The 16325-nt window shown below is 35.9% G+C and overlaps 1 protein-coding gene across 2 annotated transcripts in view; it reads right to left on the bottom strand.

Moving 5' to 3' along the window:
- STRN (striatin) overlaps positions 1–16325 on the bottom strand; it is a 93781-nt gene that overhangs the window by 48278 nt on the left and 29178 nt on the right. For both annotated transcript variants that reach the window (XM_037528230.2, XM_037528233.2), the window contains exons 3-5: positions 8814–8887; positions 4520–4598; positions 902–1069 (exon numbers count right to left, since the gene is read on the bottom strand). In XM_037528230.2, the coding sequence (XP_037384127.1) occupies positions 902–1069; positions 4520–4598; positions 8814–8887 (321 nt within the window). The remainder of the gene's footprint in view (positions 1–901; positions 1070–4519; positions 4599–8813; positions 8888–16325) is intronic.

The raw sequence follows: 16325 nt of genomic DNA, 5'->3' as shown, positions 1-16325 counted from the left end.
ATTCTAAATCTGCTGAGAGCTATGATTTTGATTTCTAATACTTTGTATTCCATCTCTACCTACACAAACCAGACAGAAAAATATCTTTGTCCAGTTTCAAAAGATAAGTGAAGACCAAGATAACTGGAGTACTATTTTCTGAAAGTATTTGCAATAATTTTTTAGGTAAAATGTAATAGATATAAAAGTCTATTAAAACCCTCCTTCCAACCTAAATATGCATTAAAATAAAGTAACATCCTATTTAGACTTTCACAGAACCTTTGGTTTTTTAATTTCCTTAAGAATCAAGTCATTTTAGTTTTTAATAAAGAATCTCATTTAAATGTTCATGTACATTTGGAGCAGAATTACATATAATTTATATGATACATGATCCAAAAAGCAAAACAAAATATTCCAAACAGCTATTGAATTTTTCACATATTCTTTCTAAAGTAAATACTAGAAATAGATGTTTTCAAAGGAAAGATGAGTTATAGCATTAGTAGATAACAAAAGTAGTTAAGAAAAGGTTTTACTCCTAAAGAATTTGAGGGTCCTAAAGAATTTGAGAATTTTGTGAACTCTAGGTCTCCAAGAAAGAAATTTCATTCCAATTGCTTTGAATTTTATTTCTAAATAAGATCTTTAATGAAGTCCTAAGAATAAATAACTTTAAGATATTAAAATATTAATCCATAAATTACAAGCAAATGAAAATATTTTAAGTAGAAAAATTTTACAAATAATCATAAATAACTCTAAACCCTATGTGTTACCTTCTACCAAATTTTTCATTTTTTATTAAGCTAAGCTTTATTATAATTACTTCTGCTCAGTATCTGAAAGTACCAATATCACAAATCAAAAATATATAACTAAAATTACAGCTAAAATATTTTCCAAACAAAACACTTACCCTATCATTGCGGTCTCTTTAACTTCAGCCTCTGTGCCATTTATAACTGAGTCCTGATTTTTGTCATCTTCCCTGTCAGTGACATCACTTGAAAAGCCCAACAAAGCTCGCACTCGTTTAGATTTCACATCTAGAATGGTATCTGTGTAACCCACCTCCTGTAGATATCTGTGTATGAAGAGAATCCATCTTATAATGCAGTCATATTGGAATCAGTATTCCAATAACTTAATAGAAGTATTTCTTTAAATTTGTTGCATGCATAAAATTTAACAGTACATTACTATGCTAGTTAGATTTGCTAATAAATAATCTTCCAGCTGCAGATGGAGCTGTCTCTTGTGGTACCAGTCGCTACAGTCACTGAAAAAAAAATCAAAGAACTATACAATACACCATTCATTACATTTATCATAAGAGGAAGTTGTTCCTTAATTTACCTACTAGCTATTCTTTTTTCTCATTAGGTTTGAGCAAACCCACTCTCAGATTCTGCTGAATTATTACTTTATAATAGCAATTATTACTTTCAGTTAATCTTTTTTACATTTCTATGTGTCACTGAATCAACTATTTGAGATCTAGAGAGAATGTTTATAGCATATATGGTTTTCTTTATGACATATAAGATAAACTATTTTAAAGAGTCACTTTTACAGAAGAAAATCTTCTATCCTGAGACAATTCTAAAATTAAAGAAGACCTAAATTCAGTTGTGGGATGGTGGATGAATGTGTGTGTTACAGAGTCAGGAACACAAAGTGGGGTGGGGAGCATAGGCTCGTACTGAGAGTTAGTGGTGTTTCTAAAGCCCATTTCTTCAACTTCCTTCCTTTATAACTTTTAATTCTCCCAAACCTCAGTTTTCTTTCTCCTAAGAGAGACAGGCATATAGAAGGCACTCGATATCTACTAGCAGATGACAAAAAAGATGAAGCGTAGTAGCAGCAGAAACATGAAAAAGATTCATTTCACTAATAACATCAATAATAAACATGACAGACGAAAATGAGGCATTAACTCATAGTTGGTGTCAAGTCTATGACATGAAAGAGAAAAAAAAAGTGGACAAAACAGCCAGTCTAAGGTCAATTTATTTAAACACCTGGTATTACTAGTTACTATAACTCAAAAAGATATTCACAAAGATATGTGACAAAAATGGGATAAGTGTATCCTATCAATTCAAGCTGTTCATTTTCAATCCTATCCAATATATCTAGAGAGGTTTTGATGAAAATTTGGAAAATGAATTTTTTTTTTTAACTTTTTAAATTTTTATTTACACAATAGCTGGGGTACAGGCCAGAGGGGCGGGAGGGTGAGAGGATTCACCAGAGACTGAGTGGGGAGCAGAACAGGCAGACTGAAAGCACTGCTGAGGGGAGCAGTGGGCGCGACAGGAGAGGTCTGCGGCGCCATCTGGGAATCTCCCTGGCTGGCCGGGAATCGAACCCACACTGTGGAGGCTGCTGACAGCGTCACAGCGCTTTGCTCAACCCATTGCACCACCAGGGAGGACCTGGAAAATGAATTTGTAACTTTCCCAAACTTAACCAGTTGTACTTACAAACTAGCACAAAGGTATTATATTTATTTAACAAACAATATTTGACACATGCATCACTTGGATAACAAAATCACATTACAAATAACTTTTAAAAATTGTTCTTTCCTGGGGCCTTACCAGTGGCACAGGGTTTAAAGTCACAGCACTATCACGCTACAGTGGCCACTACGGCATGAGTTCAATCCCTGGCCAGGGAGCTAACCCACATGGTGCAGCAGACCTCTTCTGGCTTGCCAGCTGCTCCCCTCAGCAGTGTATTTCAGTAGATCCGCCTGATCTGCTCTCCACTCTGTCTCTGGTGAATCCTCTCACCCCCCACACCTCTGGCCTATACCCCAGCTCTTGTATGCATAAATAAATAAAATAAATCCTTTAAAAAAAAAAAACTGCTCTTTCCATAGTTAAGTTAACTAAATGCTTACTTTCTTATTGACTGGTAAAATATTATCTTTAGATTGAGGGGCAGATTATGAGTCTTAAGGTTTTTCAAAATATGTCTTGTATTACTATAATAACTTTCTAATTAACAAAAAGATAACACATTTATAAAAGGAAAATGCAAAAGTCATATTTAAGACTAACGTGAGGGCACTAGTGAAAACCCGCTTATTAAATATTAATGAAGTCTCAAATTTTTCTCACTTGATGTAGACAAGAGGTATGTTTTAAATATTCTCTACCATTGACAAAAAGAATGGTTGGCATGCATCACGTTTGGAAATCCTAAATTGAGATTATTTACAAGCCACTCAAAAAGTACAAAATAGGTAGTAAATTTCATCTTACTGAGCACAAATCTGAATATGAGTTTCAAAGGTCATATGCAAGAGCCAGGTATCAAGTAGGTGAATGAATCTAGTCCACCACCTGACATCTGAACTTCAACACAACTTTGTTTCCTCTTTATAGCCTCAAATACACTTTTTATTTTTTAAAGTTTTTTATTTTATTTATTTATTTGTTTGTTTGTTTTTAAAGGATTTATTTATTTATTTATATGAGCACTGGGTACAGCCAGAAGTGCAGGAAGGTGAGAGAATTCACCAGAGACAGAGCGAGAGCAGAACAGGCAGAGTGATGAAACACACTGCTGAGGAGAGCAGCAGGCATGGCAGGAGAGGTCTGTTGCGCCATGTGGGACCCTCGCCGGTTGCTGGGGATCGAATTGGCGCTGCAGAGGCCACGGGCAGCCTCGCAGCCCAGCACTCAACTGTTGTGCCACCAGGGGAGGCCCCTCAAATACACTTTTTATAGGAGAAAGTGTATGTTCATGTGATATCTGCAAACTTGAGAAGTTCAAGTTTTTCAATCTATTTTAAATAGTTTAAAAACTAACACAGAATTACATATAACTACTGATTAGACTTGTATTAAAACACATATATCCAATTACAAGAGTAACTTTAAAGGTATCAAATTCTTTTTTTTTTTTAATTTTTTTTTTTTTTAATAGAGGCATGTTTTATTTATTTATTTATTTATTCATTTGTTTGTTTTGTTTATACATGCACTGGGTACAGTCAGAAGCGCGGGAGGGTGAGAGAATTCACCAGAGCCAGAGCGGAGAGCAGAGCAGGCAGAAGGACCGAAGTACACTGCTGAGGGGAGCAGCGGGCGGCAGGAGAGGTCTGCGTGCCATGTGGGACCCTCCTCTGGTGGCTGGGGAGCAGCCGGGGATGGAACCGGCGCTGCAGAGGCTGCAGGCAGCTTCGCAACCCAGTGCTCAACCGCTGTGCCACCGGGGAGGCCCTAAAGGTATCAAATTCTTTTAACTATAAATTTAAGTGTACAATATAATTCAAAAGTGTGAAATTGTATTCTTTTGATGAAGCCGAAATTATGGACATTCTTATTAATATTTATGAAAAATAAATTCCACCACAAAGGGAAAAACTATATACTATGAAAACAAAACAGTAATTCAGTTACGTTTTTCACATTAGCAGTATAATAATGAGATAAAATTATTCTGAGTTGAAAATACAAAATAAAAATAATCTCATGACAATTTGCTTTTTTGCTCTTTAATTTGACCACAGGATACTCACTGCCTGAGTAGCTGTCGACCTTGTTTCCACATTAATTGGCTGTTTTGTTGTGGCTGCACCTCTGTTTCATTACCTTCATCTGGAAAACATAAAATCATAATAAAACTGGTTTGGATTTTACATTATAGGGCATCTCCATTGACAAAAAGCCAATGAAAATTTGTAAAATTAAGAATATGTAAAATTGCACTCTTATTAATGTTTTAGGATAACAAATTCTGTTTTCAAGTCTAATTTCCATAGTGGAACTCTAATATAAATTGATTAATGCTATTACATCCCTCTGAGAGTAACAAAACTAAAGATATTTTGCTAATCTTCAGGCAGCCCTTCTCCAAGACAAAGACCTATCCAAATTAACTCATAAATTGTGAATAAAATGAAACAAAGTATTATGAAACACCACATCAGACTAGAACAAAATACCTAAGAATGATGGTAGAAAAATTACTTTGATAAGTAGTAAATAAGAAATATTCTCAAACAAATCTATTTGCTTTAGTAGTTTATTACATGACAACCACAGTATTCTTTTAAAAATAATCTCTGAATGAAAACCTTCTATACCTTGTAAAGGTTAAATTCATCATCTGATAGAAGCTGAATTCTTTCAAGAAGGTGGTAAAGAGTTTTCTCCTTAAGTCTTAACTAAAAAACCTTCTATACCTTGTAAAGCTTAAATTCATCATGTGGTAGAAGCAGAATTCTTTCAAGAAGGTGGCAAAATAAAGAGTTTCCTCTTTAAGTCTGAACTAAAAGAATTTTCAAACAACACCGTGGTTGAATTAGAAAACAGTTCACTTTTCTTTTTTCCCTAAAAATTTATTTATTTATTTATACAAGCACTGGGTACAGTCAGAAGCACGGGAGGGTGAGAGAATTCACCAGAGCCAGAGCGGGAAGCAGAGCAGGCAGAAGGACCGAAGTACACTGCTGAGGGGCGCAGCGGGCAGCAGGAGAGGTCCGTGTGCCACGTGGGACCCTCCTCCGGTGGCCGGGGAGCAGCCGGGGAACGAACCAGCGCTGCAGAGGCTGCGGACAGCTTCGCAACCCAGCGCTCAACCGCTGCGCCACCAGGGAGGCCCAACAGTTCACATTTTTATCAGCCCTTGAGCAAACTATAAGAAAACGATCTTTATAGGATTTTTTTCAAGTGAGGAAATACACTAGACTGGAAAACTTGTTTTTAAGATATCTGATATTAAACATTTACTGTTTCAGATGCTATATTAAAACATATACACATTATCTCTCGTAATCTTCACAACTTTAGAAGGAAATATTTCTATCCCTATTCTAAAGACAAATATTAGAGATTAAATGAAAGGTTTGTAAATTATAAATAGTTAGAAATATATTCTGTATGATTCTGGAATTTATATGACTTTCTTTAAAAGGCAAAATAATAGGAACAGAAAACACATGAGTGGTTGTCAGGTGAGGAGTTGACTACAAAGTATTGGATCTTATCTGTTTGACTCCATATTTTCCTCTACATGCTATCACTATAATGAGGAGAAATTATACATCTGTGACAAAAATAAAATTGTATCTTGCATTTTCATTTTTTTCCTAAAATAACTAGGTTAAGCTCTGTGATATATTAAAAAGCACCTGGGGTGAGGGGCGGCGGGCTGGGGGGCACAGAGGAAGAAGATGAGGGTAATTCAAAATGGAATACTCTGGGATGACTTCGAAGAGTGCCACAATGTTACCTCAACTAAAAAACAGTAATAATTATATAAAAAGAATAAATTTTAAACCATTAAAAAAAAAAAAGCAAAAGCAATGCTCTCATACCAAGGGAAAAAATGATATATCTTGTTTTTAGTGAACCATTAAAAATCAGAAACTATGTCTATCTATAATAGTGTGTCAAGAGAGTAACACACACTTGCCAAGTAAAAACATTTACACTTGAATTGAAAAGAACTGAAAATTTTAGACATGAAAGGATTTCTGAGTCAGCTAATTTCCCACCAAAATAGACCTAAATCCTTTCCATACCATTCTCAGATAGGTGTACTCAATTGTCTTTGCCTACTGTGACAGCCAGTGATGTAACCAAAGTGTGGCAGATGCGGTCATGTAAGGCTACTCAACAAGAGCAAAGAATGAACTATACACCCAGGTATCTCAAAGGCATTATGCTACATCAGAATAAAGCTAAAATCAAAAGGTACCTTCTATATGATTCTGTGATACTTTTTTTAAAGATTCATTTATTTATGCATACAAGAGGTGGGGTGTAGGTCAGAGGTGCGGGAGGGTGAGAGGATTCACCAGAGACAGAATGGGGAGCAGAACAGGCAGACTGACTGAAATACATTGCTGAGGGGAGCAGCAGGTGAGACAGGAGAGATATGCTGCGCCATGTGGGTAACTCCCTGGCTGGGAATCGAACTCGTGCTGTAGTAGCTGCAGATAGCTTCATAGTGCTGACACTTAACCCCTTGCGCCACCAGGTAGGCCCCTGTTCTAAAAGTGTTGGGAGTTATTGCTATCATTGTAACCTAAGAGCAAATCTGATGACAAAATTCCTGGTGAAGATACTTCAAATGCCTTCTCGTAACTCCTAGGATACAGTGTGAACTACTACTATATTTTACAAGTATTTTATAATGTGTTTCACCATCTGAACCCTTGGCTAGCTCTGTAGCTGCATCCAGAAACACATCTTTCCTCCCTCCTACTATTATCCATTATTTCCTTTCTTAAATATGACATATTCTTACCTCAGAAACTTTACAAACAATACCCTGCTTTTCTCCCACCTCTCACTCAACAAATAATTAGTCCACTTCTCCTCACTAATTCTTCTTGTTTTTTGGATGTCAGTATTATACATTATTGCAATAGGCATTTCTTACCCACTTAAGACTAGATTGAGTATCCCCACTACTATGCTCCAAAACACCTATTATTGCTCCATTCATTTTACTTTTCCTTATCTTTCCTGTAAAAAAGTAGGGCAGTGTTATCTTATTCACCCAATTTAGGACTAGATCTGACAAGCAGTCAGATATTAAATATTTAATATTATAAAATAAATGGATAGTTGGAAAGACTGCCGGATGGGATGATACTAGGTACTGAAGAGAATAAACTTGATAGTTAGGAATTATTCCTAACTATTTTATTATTCCTGTCTATTCCAAATATTTTTCCAGTCTATTAATTACCTAAGGAAACAACCTAAAACAGATTAAGTAATATTACAGGTGGTTTAAGTGTATGGGCAAACAAATATATCTGATTTCAAAACCCAAACTCTTTCTAGTGAGCCACACTGTTTATTTAAAACATTTTGGGGCCTCCCTGGTGGCACAAGGGGTTAAGACACAACCTATGAAGCTATCCACAGCCACTGCAGCGTGAGCTCGATCCCCGGCCAGGGAGATACCCACATGGCGCAGCAGACCTCTCCTGACTCACCAGCTGCTCCCCTCAGCAGTGTATTTCAGTCGGTCTGCCTGTTCTGTTCCCCACTCTCTCTGGTGAATCCTCTCATCCCCCGCACCTCTGGCCTGTACCCCAGTTCTTGTGTGCATAAATAAATAAATCTTAAAAAAAAAAACTGGCAGAACATGTAGAACTAATTTTATAAGTTTTTCATGGACTGTCATATACAAATGCACTGTGGCAAAATGGGAAGTATATGAATTTTGAAGTCAGCTAGACCTGAGTTCAGATCCATATTCCCATTACTTAACAGATGTGTGACCTGGGGCAAGTTTGCCAACTTCTCAGTGTAAATTTCAGATAGGAAAAATAACAATAATATTATCTCTACTGAGTAACTATTTTAGCAATTACATTTAATATACATGAAGACCCTACAAGGCAGGTATTTACTAAATGATATAAATGATAATATTTTCAGATATTTGACGCAGGAATTTAATTTGAAATTATTTCAGAAACACATGCACCTGACAGATGACTTAACTTTTAAACAACTTTCTTACTTTTCCATTATACCTACTAGTAAGTGACTTCTATGTATATAGAACATAAACATAATAGAACATAAACAAAACATAAACAAAAACAAAAAACATAAACATAAACCTAGAACATAAACCAAAAATGGTGAACTAAAGAAGAGGGAGAAGGAACGAAAGATGTAGAAAATGATCTTAATGACACCAAACAATTAGAGCCAAAAGATAAGTAGAATAGAAAAAAAAACTGATAATGTAAACAATGATAAATTACTTTGCAATTATAAATGTTGCTACAAAATATTAGGCATTAATTTCTTTTTAATTAAAGTCCTTTAAAATTAGCTTACCAGAATCATAGCTTGGAGGCTTCATATCTCCCTGATTCAATTCTGTTCCATATTTCAACTTGTGGTATTTGGCTCTAACAAAGAAATGAGAAAATACAAACCAACTTAAAATATATTTAAACAAACTTTAAGAACTACAGTAATAGTAGTGATCAAAATGCAGTACCTTGGCTCACTGGCCAAGAATCATAGCCTTCCACTGCGTCAAAGTTGTAATACAAAAGTATTTGCCATTATTATTTTGTTGTTACACCTTCAAAGGCCATTATAACCAACACCACTGGGAACCATAATATCCTCTCTGTAACTACAAATGAGCAATCTAACAATCTAGTTTCTGTGGAATTCAAATTTTCATGATGACTTCCAGAATAGAATTCTATTGTTTGAAAGCACTAAAAAAGTTTGGATTGTGAAATAAACTTGTAAAATCTGAGCGTTCTCAAAACTGAGTTTTAAAAAAGTCATCTATAATAGTCTGTATCTTATAAGGCAATTGAAATTTTAAAGTATGCATTACAGTGAAAAATACAAAGGAAGGTGGGAGGAGGAGGAACAGACTAAATCACCAATGATGAGTAAGATAATCCAACAGAAATATATACGTGTATACATATATATATATATATATATACACACACACATATATATTTTTAAATAGTCAAAACATTTTTTGCTTTTTCCAAAAGAATTCAGAAAGAATTTTTGTCTATCTTCTTTTAAAAGCTAAAAATGTTATTATGTCTGGTTAACCAATCTAATCATCTCAGATTTAACCAGAAAAATAAATCAGAAAAGGTAAAGAATATAAGGATTAACGAAATATGGTCACACTTAATGTATTTGTATATTTTGACTTGTTTGCTTCTCAAAAATATTGAAGCCATTTACAATAAATAGTCAATGTAATAAGACTGGGAAAATAATAAAAATCAAAGTGTAAAGAAGGAATGAAAGGGTAATAGCCAAATTTGAGTCATTTTTATCCTGTATAAAAAATTAACTGAGCACTTACTATATAATTTTAAGGTATAAAGGAAATGAAAATAACTTAAATCACTGTGTAAAGTACTGGAATTCACATTTTGGTAGTAATAATTATTTTACAGTAACAAGAGAAAAAAATCAAAATTTATATAGAGAAATAAAAAAACATGAAAATTATACACACCTGATGTCCTATTTCTTCAAGGTAGTTGGTGGTATTTTTAATAACAGTCTTTGTACCTTTTTTATATGTATGTAATGTTTTATAATAACATGTACCCATTAAAAAGAAAAAAGATTATGTGCTAATAAGTATTGCTCTCTAAGCTTGAGTAAAAACAAAAAAAGGAAAAAATACTATGGTTCATATGTTATGTATGTGTGTATGAGTTATATAGTCCTCTATGTATGTTTTATAATAAGTCTTCTATATATGTTTCAGATGTATAAAACATTTCTGTAAGGATACACAATACATGTAACACCAGTTAATAAGATTGTCTTTGGGAAAGAAAATCAGTGAACTGAGGGAGAAGGGAGACTATTTTTTGGTATTGAACTAACTACATGTACACATTTCTATTAAAAAGTATTTTTAGTAAATCCATTTGTTGCAAATAACCTAGAACATCTTTTTCTCTATTCCCAATGCTTCTCTTAAAGACAAGGATTTCATCATCAGGCTGCATTTCCTAGTCTATTTCAATGTAATTGTAATAATATTGATTATTAGAAAGTACGATTTGTACCCATTAATCTCACTTACAGTCACCAGAGAGACAGCAAAATTCTTAATGTAACTGTTAAGATTTTTCAGCAGCCTAACTTCCTCTACCATATGCAAAGGAACAATATGTCCTGGAAGTCAAAATAGCAACTGAAAGTAACTAGCCTGAGGATGGAATAAAAGTTGCAATGAAATTTTATGGAGTTAATTTGTATTTATGTTTATATATAAAGGAAAGCATTTCCAAACACAAAATACTTCACTATAGTGCTTTCTAGTGGTGCTAGGAAAAACTGCAACAGACCTTACAAAAAAGGGAATATAGTCTATATATTTAACAAAGTAATAATACACTATGAACATTTCATTAAAAGATTAGACAAAAGCTAATAAAGAACTGCTATGTTTACCACAAGTTGTGTTGCCTTAAGTCAGGATCTCTCTACTACATTGTTAAATTTGTTGAAAAAATAATTTACTCACAATTCTAGCTCAACTTAATGTTCCTTTTGAAGTCAATATGCTAAAAGACCATCCATATCGTTTCTACTTCATCTCTGTTACCATGCTTTCTTTTTTTAAAACATATAAAAAGGAGTTTATTTTGAAGACTTACATAAATATGAAGTTAGAGGAAATGTAAAATTTCCTAAGAAAATATAGTTGATGAAAATTAACTCCAACAGAAAACTCAGACTAATTTCAATAACCACTGTTATTCCCCAGTCTTGTTCCCTAGTCATCTTTCTAAATAAATCTGACTAAGATAAACAAGCAGATTTCATATCTAACAACTCAATGTTGATAGGCCTCCAACCTGGCCTTACTGGATAAAGAGCATAAAAACCTGGATGAAGCGTGCAAAGATAATTCTAAGTCAGAAGGAGAAAGATAAAATACAGGGTTGTGTCACCAGTATGTGGAATATACAGTACCTAAATTAACAGTTTGATAAAGACAAGCTGAAAAACTAACCCCTGATAGCTGACTGGAGAACTGAAACACCAAGGTGGGAGGGACAAAAAAGGGGAGGGGAGAGTACAAAGAGGGAAAGAAGCACATTGGTCCATAGTAGTGGAATCTGGGCAAGTTGATGGTGAGCGCACTATGGTGGTAATACCTGATAGGTGCAGCCCGATATTACCTCAGTTTAAAAAAAAAGGTAAAGTAGGACTAGAAACTGTTATACTCATAAGCAATGGGATTCAATATGTATGTAATTATAGTTTCCTATAAAGGAAAAAATAAAATATTTAAATATACATACACTTTAAAAAAACTTTCAACAAACATATTAGTGAGTCCCATTACAGCTTTGTTTCAATGTCTATTATTACTTAATGCAATATACAAGGAATATACATAGCATCCCTATCACACTTCAAATGCTGATGCTAGGGCCTCCCTAGTAATGTAGGGGTTAAGTCTTAGTGCTATCACCTCAAGGGCTCACGATGGCCTGAGCTGGATCCTGGCCACAGAGCTAACCCAATATAGCACAGCAGACCTCTCCTGTCTCCCCCACGGCAGTGTGTTTCAGTAGATCTGCCTGTTCTGCTCCCTTCTCTGTCTCTGGTGAAACCTCTCACCCCCCACTCTGGCCTACACCCCAGTTCTATGCATAAATAAATAAAATCTTTAAAAATGAGTAAATGCTGATGCTAAAAATATTCAATTAAGTTCAATGAACTGTTACTGAATTCTTAACACATGCCAGGCACTGTACTGGATGCTAGGAATAACCTGCAGCTTGTAGTCAGTTAAATGTAGAGGCAAGAAAATACAAGAAATAAAAATGTAAATAATTATGGAACACTGTTATGAGAGCTATATAGGAATATACAGAAATAAATGTAGGAATTCAGATAAGGAATGACCTAATTCAATCATAGGTGGTGACTAGGAGAACTACCAAAAAGGTAGTTACTAAAAGATTTTAGCTAAACCTGAAAAAAAATAGTTTTTCAATAGGAGTAAAGGACTAAGGAAAAGGTTTTCCTGCAGGGAGGAACACCTTTAAAAGAGTAGAAAATATTAACAATGTGTCAAAATGTCAAAAAAACGGTGTGTGTGTGTGTGTGTGTGTGTGTGTGTGTGTTTGTGTGTGTGTGTAGAAAGGGGCTTGAGGGCCTCCTTAGTGGCACAGCGGTTGAGAGCTGGGTTGCAAAGCTGCCCGCAACCTCTGCAGAGCCGGTTCAATCCCCAGCTGCTCCCCGGCCACTGGAGGAGGGTCCCGCATGGTGCGCAGACCTCTCCTGCCGCCCGCTGCTCCCCTCAGCAGTGTACTTCGGTCCTTCTGCCTGCTCTGCTCCCCACTCTGGCTCTGGTGAATTCTCTCACCGTCCCGCTCTTCTGACTGTACCCAGTCCTTGTATAAATAAATAAATAAATAAATAAATAAATAAATCTTTAAAAGGGGGGGGGGCTTGATGGTAAGGTTTTAATAACATCTCTGAAATTAGTCAGATTTTAAATCAGGTATGGAACATCTGTATTTTAGAACATAATCCATTAGACATAGCAGGTAAGTTAGAATACAGAAATACCAGAGCTGAGGAAGAGTTACTACAGTAATGCAGATAAGAGAGAAATGGATAGCTTTGCGCAAGGGGGGAGTGGAAGAAATTTCTCAGAATTATATTTTACATATTATTTTGGTTCTTCAGTGTAAAAGTTCTTAAATAAGCCGCAGATTATAAACTGTTTATTCTTGGAAAATTGTATGCCAATATGCTCATTTTGTATTTTTTAAGGAATGCTTTGATAAATCCATTGCTAGGTGAGTAATCTTTTGTATTTTTTTAAAAGATTTATTTATTTATGCATACCAGAACTGGGGTACAGGCCAGAGGTGCAGAGGGGTAAGAGGATTCACAGTCTATTCACAGAGTAGAGAACAGAACAGGCAGATTGACTGAAATACACTGCTGAGGGGAGCAGTGGACCAGACAGGCAAGGTCTGCTGCGCCCCGTGGGTAGCTCCCTGGCCTGGGATTTGAACCGGTGCTGCAGAGGCTGCGGATAGCTTCATAGGTTGCATCTTAACCCCCTGTGCCACTAGGGAGACCCACCCTTTTGTATTGTTAAAGATTCGATTTTACTTAATTTTTGAGCTTCTTAATTGGGACTACTAATAAAGGCTGTTACACAGCATTTCAAAACCATTATCCTTACTTAGGTGTTTGTTTACAGATTAAATGACAAGATGTCTAGAATTTGCTCAAAAATAGATCAAAATGAAGCAAGACTGACAAAAACTGTTGAAGTTTTGGGGGTGTATATGAAAGATAAGAGTTTCAAATCCTCTTCAATAAATATGAAATTTTTTAAATTCCTATTTTAAGGCAGAAAAACAAATTCAGAGAAAAAACTGAAATGTTTTAGAGCTCTAACTCACAAAGAAATGCTTTTATATTCTTTAATTTATTATATTTAAATAGTGGCTTTATATCAGCAATGAATTCCAATCATTCCAGGCATATCAAAAGATAGAAAATCAAGAACTTTTTTTTTTTTTTACAGGAGAATCTCATTAAAAAAAAATAATTGCTAGACTTAGTTCTTTATCGCTTCTGTTTTTTCAAGTCAAACTGCTTGGGGGGAGGGACGGAAGGGGGGGCTCTCTCCACTTTATCTATTCCTTCCCACTACTCAATGCCTTGTGATCTGTTTTATGTCCCTGTTACCTCACTGAAGCTGTTTTGGCAAGAATACCAACAAGCTCCTAACTGGCAAACGAAATGACTATTTTCAGTACACAATTTATTTGTAGTCTGCTTGGCATCTGCAACTGTCAAACTCCCACCTTCTTCCAATACACTGCTCTCTTCTTCCTTCTCAACTATTCCTTTGTTGGCTCGTCTTCCTCTGCCTTCTCCTCAAACATCTCCTGTGGCTCCTGCCGGTGTTCTCCTCTCTTCCCACAACACTTGCTGTGAATGGCTTCTGTAACTTCACTACCAATACCGAGGATTCTCAAATATACATCTCTACTCATGAGTCCTCCCCACTTCTACAGTTGCCTTTCGTCCTCTAATTCTTCCATTCATTTGATTCTCACTTTTAACTCAAGTCAGAAATCTGGAAACCAATCCTCACAACCTACTCACAATCATCATTTTTTTTTTTTTTTAATTTAAAAATGTTTCCTGGGGGCCTCCCCAGGGTCCTGCCGCCCGCTGCTCTCCTCAGCAGTGTACTTTGGTCCTTCTGCCTGCTCTGCTCCCCACTCTGGCTCTGGTGAATTCTCTCACCCTCCCGCGCTTCTGACTGTACCCAGTGCTTGTATAAATAATAAATAAATAAATCTTTAAAAAAAAATGTTTCCTGGGCCTCACCGGTGGCGCAGCGGTTAAGCGCTGGGTTGCGAAGCTGCCCGCAGCTTCTGCAGCACCGGTTCAATCCCAGGCTGCTCCCCGGCCACAGGAGGAGGGTCCCACATGGCGCACAGACCTCTCCTGCCACCCACTGCGCCCCTCAGCAGTGTAGTTCGGTCCTTCTGCCTGCTCTGCTCCCCACTCTGGCTCTGGTGAATTCTCTCACCCTCCTGCGCTTCTGACTGTACCCATGCTTGTATAAATAAATAAACAAACAAAAATAAATCTTAAAAAAAAAAAAAGTTTCCTAACTGATACCTTCTCTATTCCGGCAGCTATTATGTTATTACTGCTCATTCTGAACCATGTATTATAATCTTCTCGTCTCTATTAACAGGTCTTACCAGTTGGCCCCCCCACCTCCCAGTATTTAAGGTCAGGGTGATCTATCTAAAATCTATTTCACATTATTCTATACTAAAACTATCTTAACTGCATGACAAAGAAAAGTATTCCTAGACTGGATCTCAACCAGAAAAAATAAATACTATGACATTTATTTATTTATTTATTTATTTATTTATTTATTTATTTTTATTGATTTATTTATTGTGTAGAAGAATTGGGTTGTAGGCCAGAGGTGTGGGAAGGGGTGAGAGGATTTACCAGAGACAGAGTGGGGAGCAGATCAGGCAGATTTACTGAAATACACTGCTGAGGTGAGCAATAGGAGATATAAGAGGTCTGCTGCGCTTTGTGGGTCAGCTCTCTGACAGGGGATTGACCTCAGCACAGTGGTGATAGTGCCCAGACTTAACCCTAGGCCACCAGAGAGGCCCACTATGGTGATTATTATTGGCACATTTGGTGGGAAAAAAATGTTATAAAATCATTATGGGATCGTATCAATATTGGTTATTTTATATAACACAACTATATCAAAATTGAATTTCTTTAATTTGATAATGAGTTATATAATTATATAAGAGAATGTCCTTGCTCTTAGAAAATATGTATCAGATATTAAGGGGCAAAGATGCATAATGTCTGCAATGAAGTAACAATTCAGGGGGAAAAATATGTATCAATGTACAGAAAGCAAGCATGGTAATGGTAAATACAGCAAATAGGTAAATCTGGATAAAAGCTTTATAGTTCATGTAACTTCTATTAGTTTGTTTTGCTCCATGTCAAACATTATCACCTTTTTCCTGAATCTTGCCTCTAGCAAACACCTTGTTCTTTATGATATCCCTTCAGATCTCACACCCTCTAATTACAACCGTACTTCCACTTTCCAGATAGAAATAACCACTCCCTACTTTGTGCCTGGTATAGACTTTGTACTTCTCTGCACCCTGTAGGAACTTCTCCCAAAGTACCTATAGACTGCACTGTACTTTTTTTGCTATAAGTCTATTCACAACTCTCTAAGCCCTTAAGGACAAGTCTATGATGTTTATACTCAGTACTTAAGTTGGA

The sequence above is a fragment of the Talpa occidentalis genome, unplaced genomic scaffold (assembly GCF_014898055.3).
Source record: "Talpa occidentalis isolate TD23 unplaced genomic scaffold, MPIMG_talOcc4v2.1 talOcc4.5, whole genome shotgun sequence".
In the NCBI taxonomy this organism is placed as follows: Eukaryota; Metazoa; Chordata; class Mammalia; order Eulipotyphla; family Talpidae; genus Talpa; species Talpa occidentalis.
Note: the sequence above shows the minus strand (reverse complement) of the source record. Positions and strands in the feature narration are given on the sequence as shown.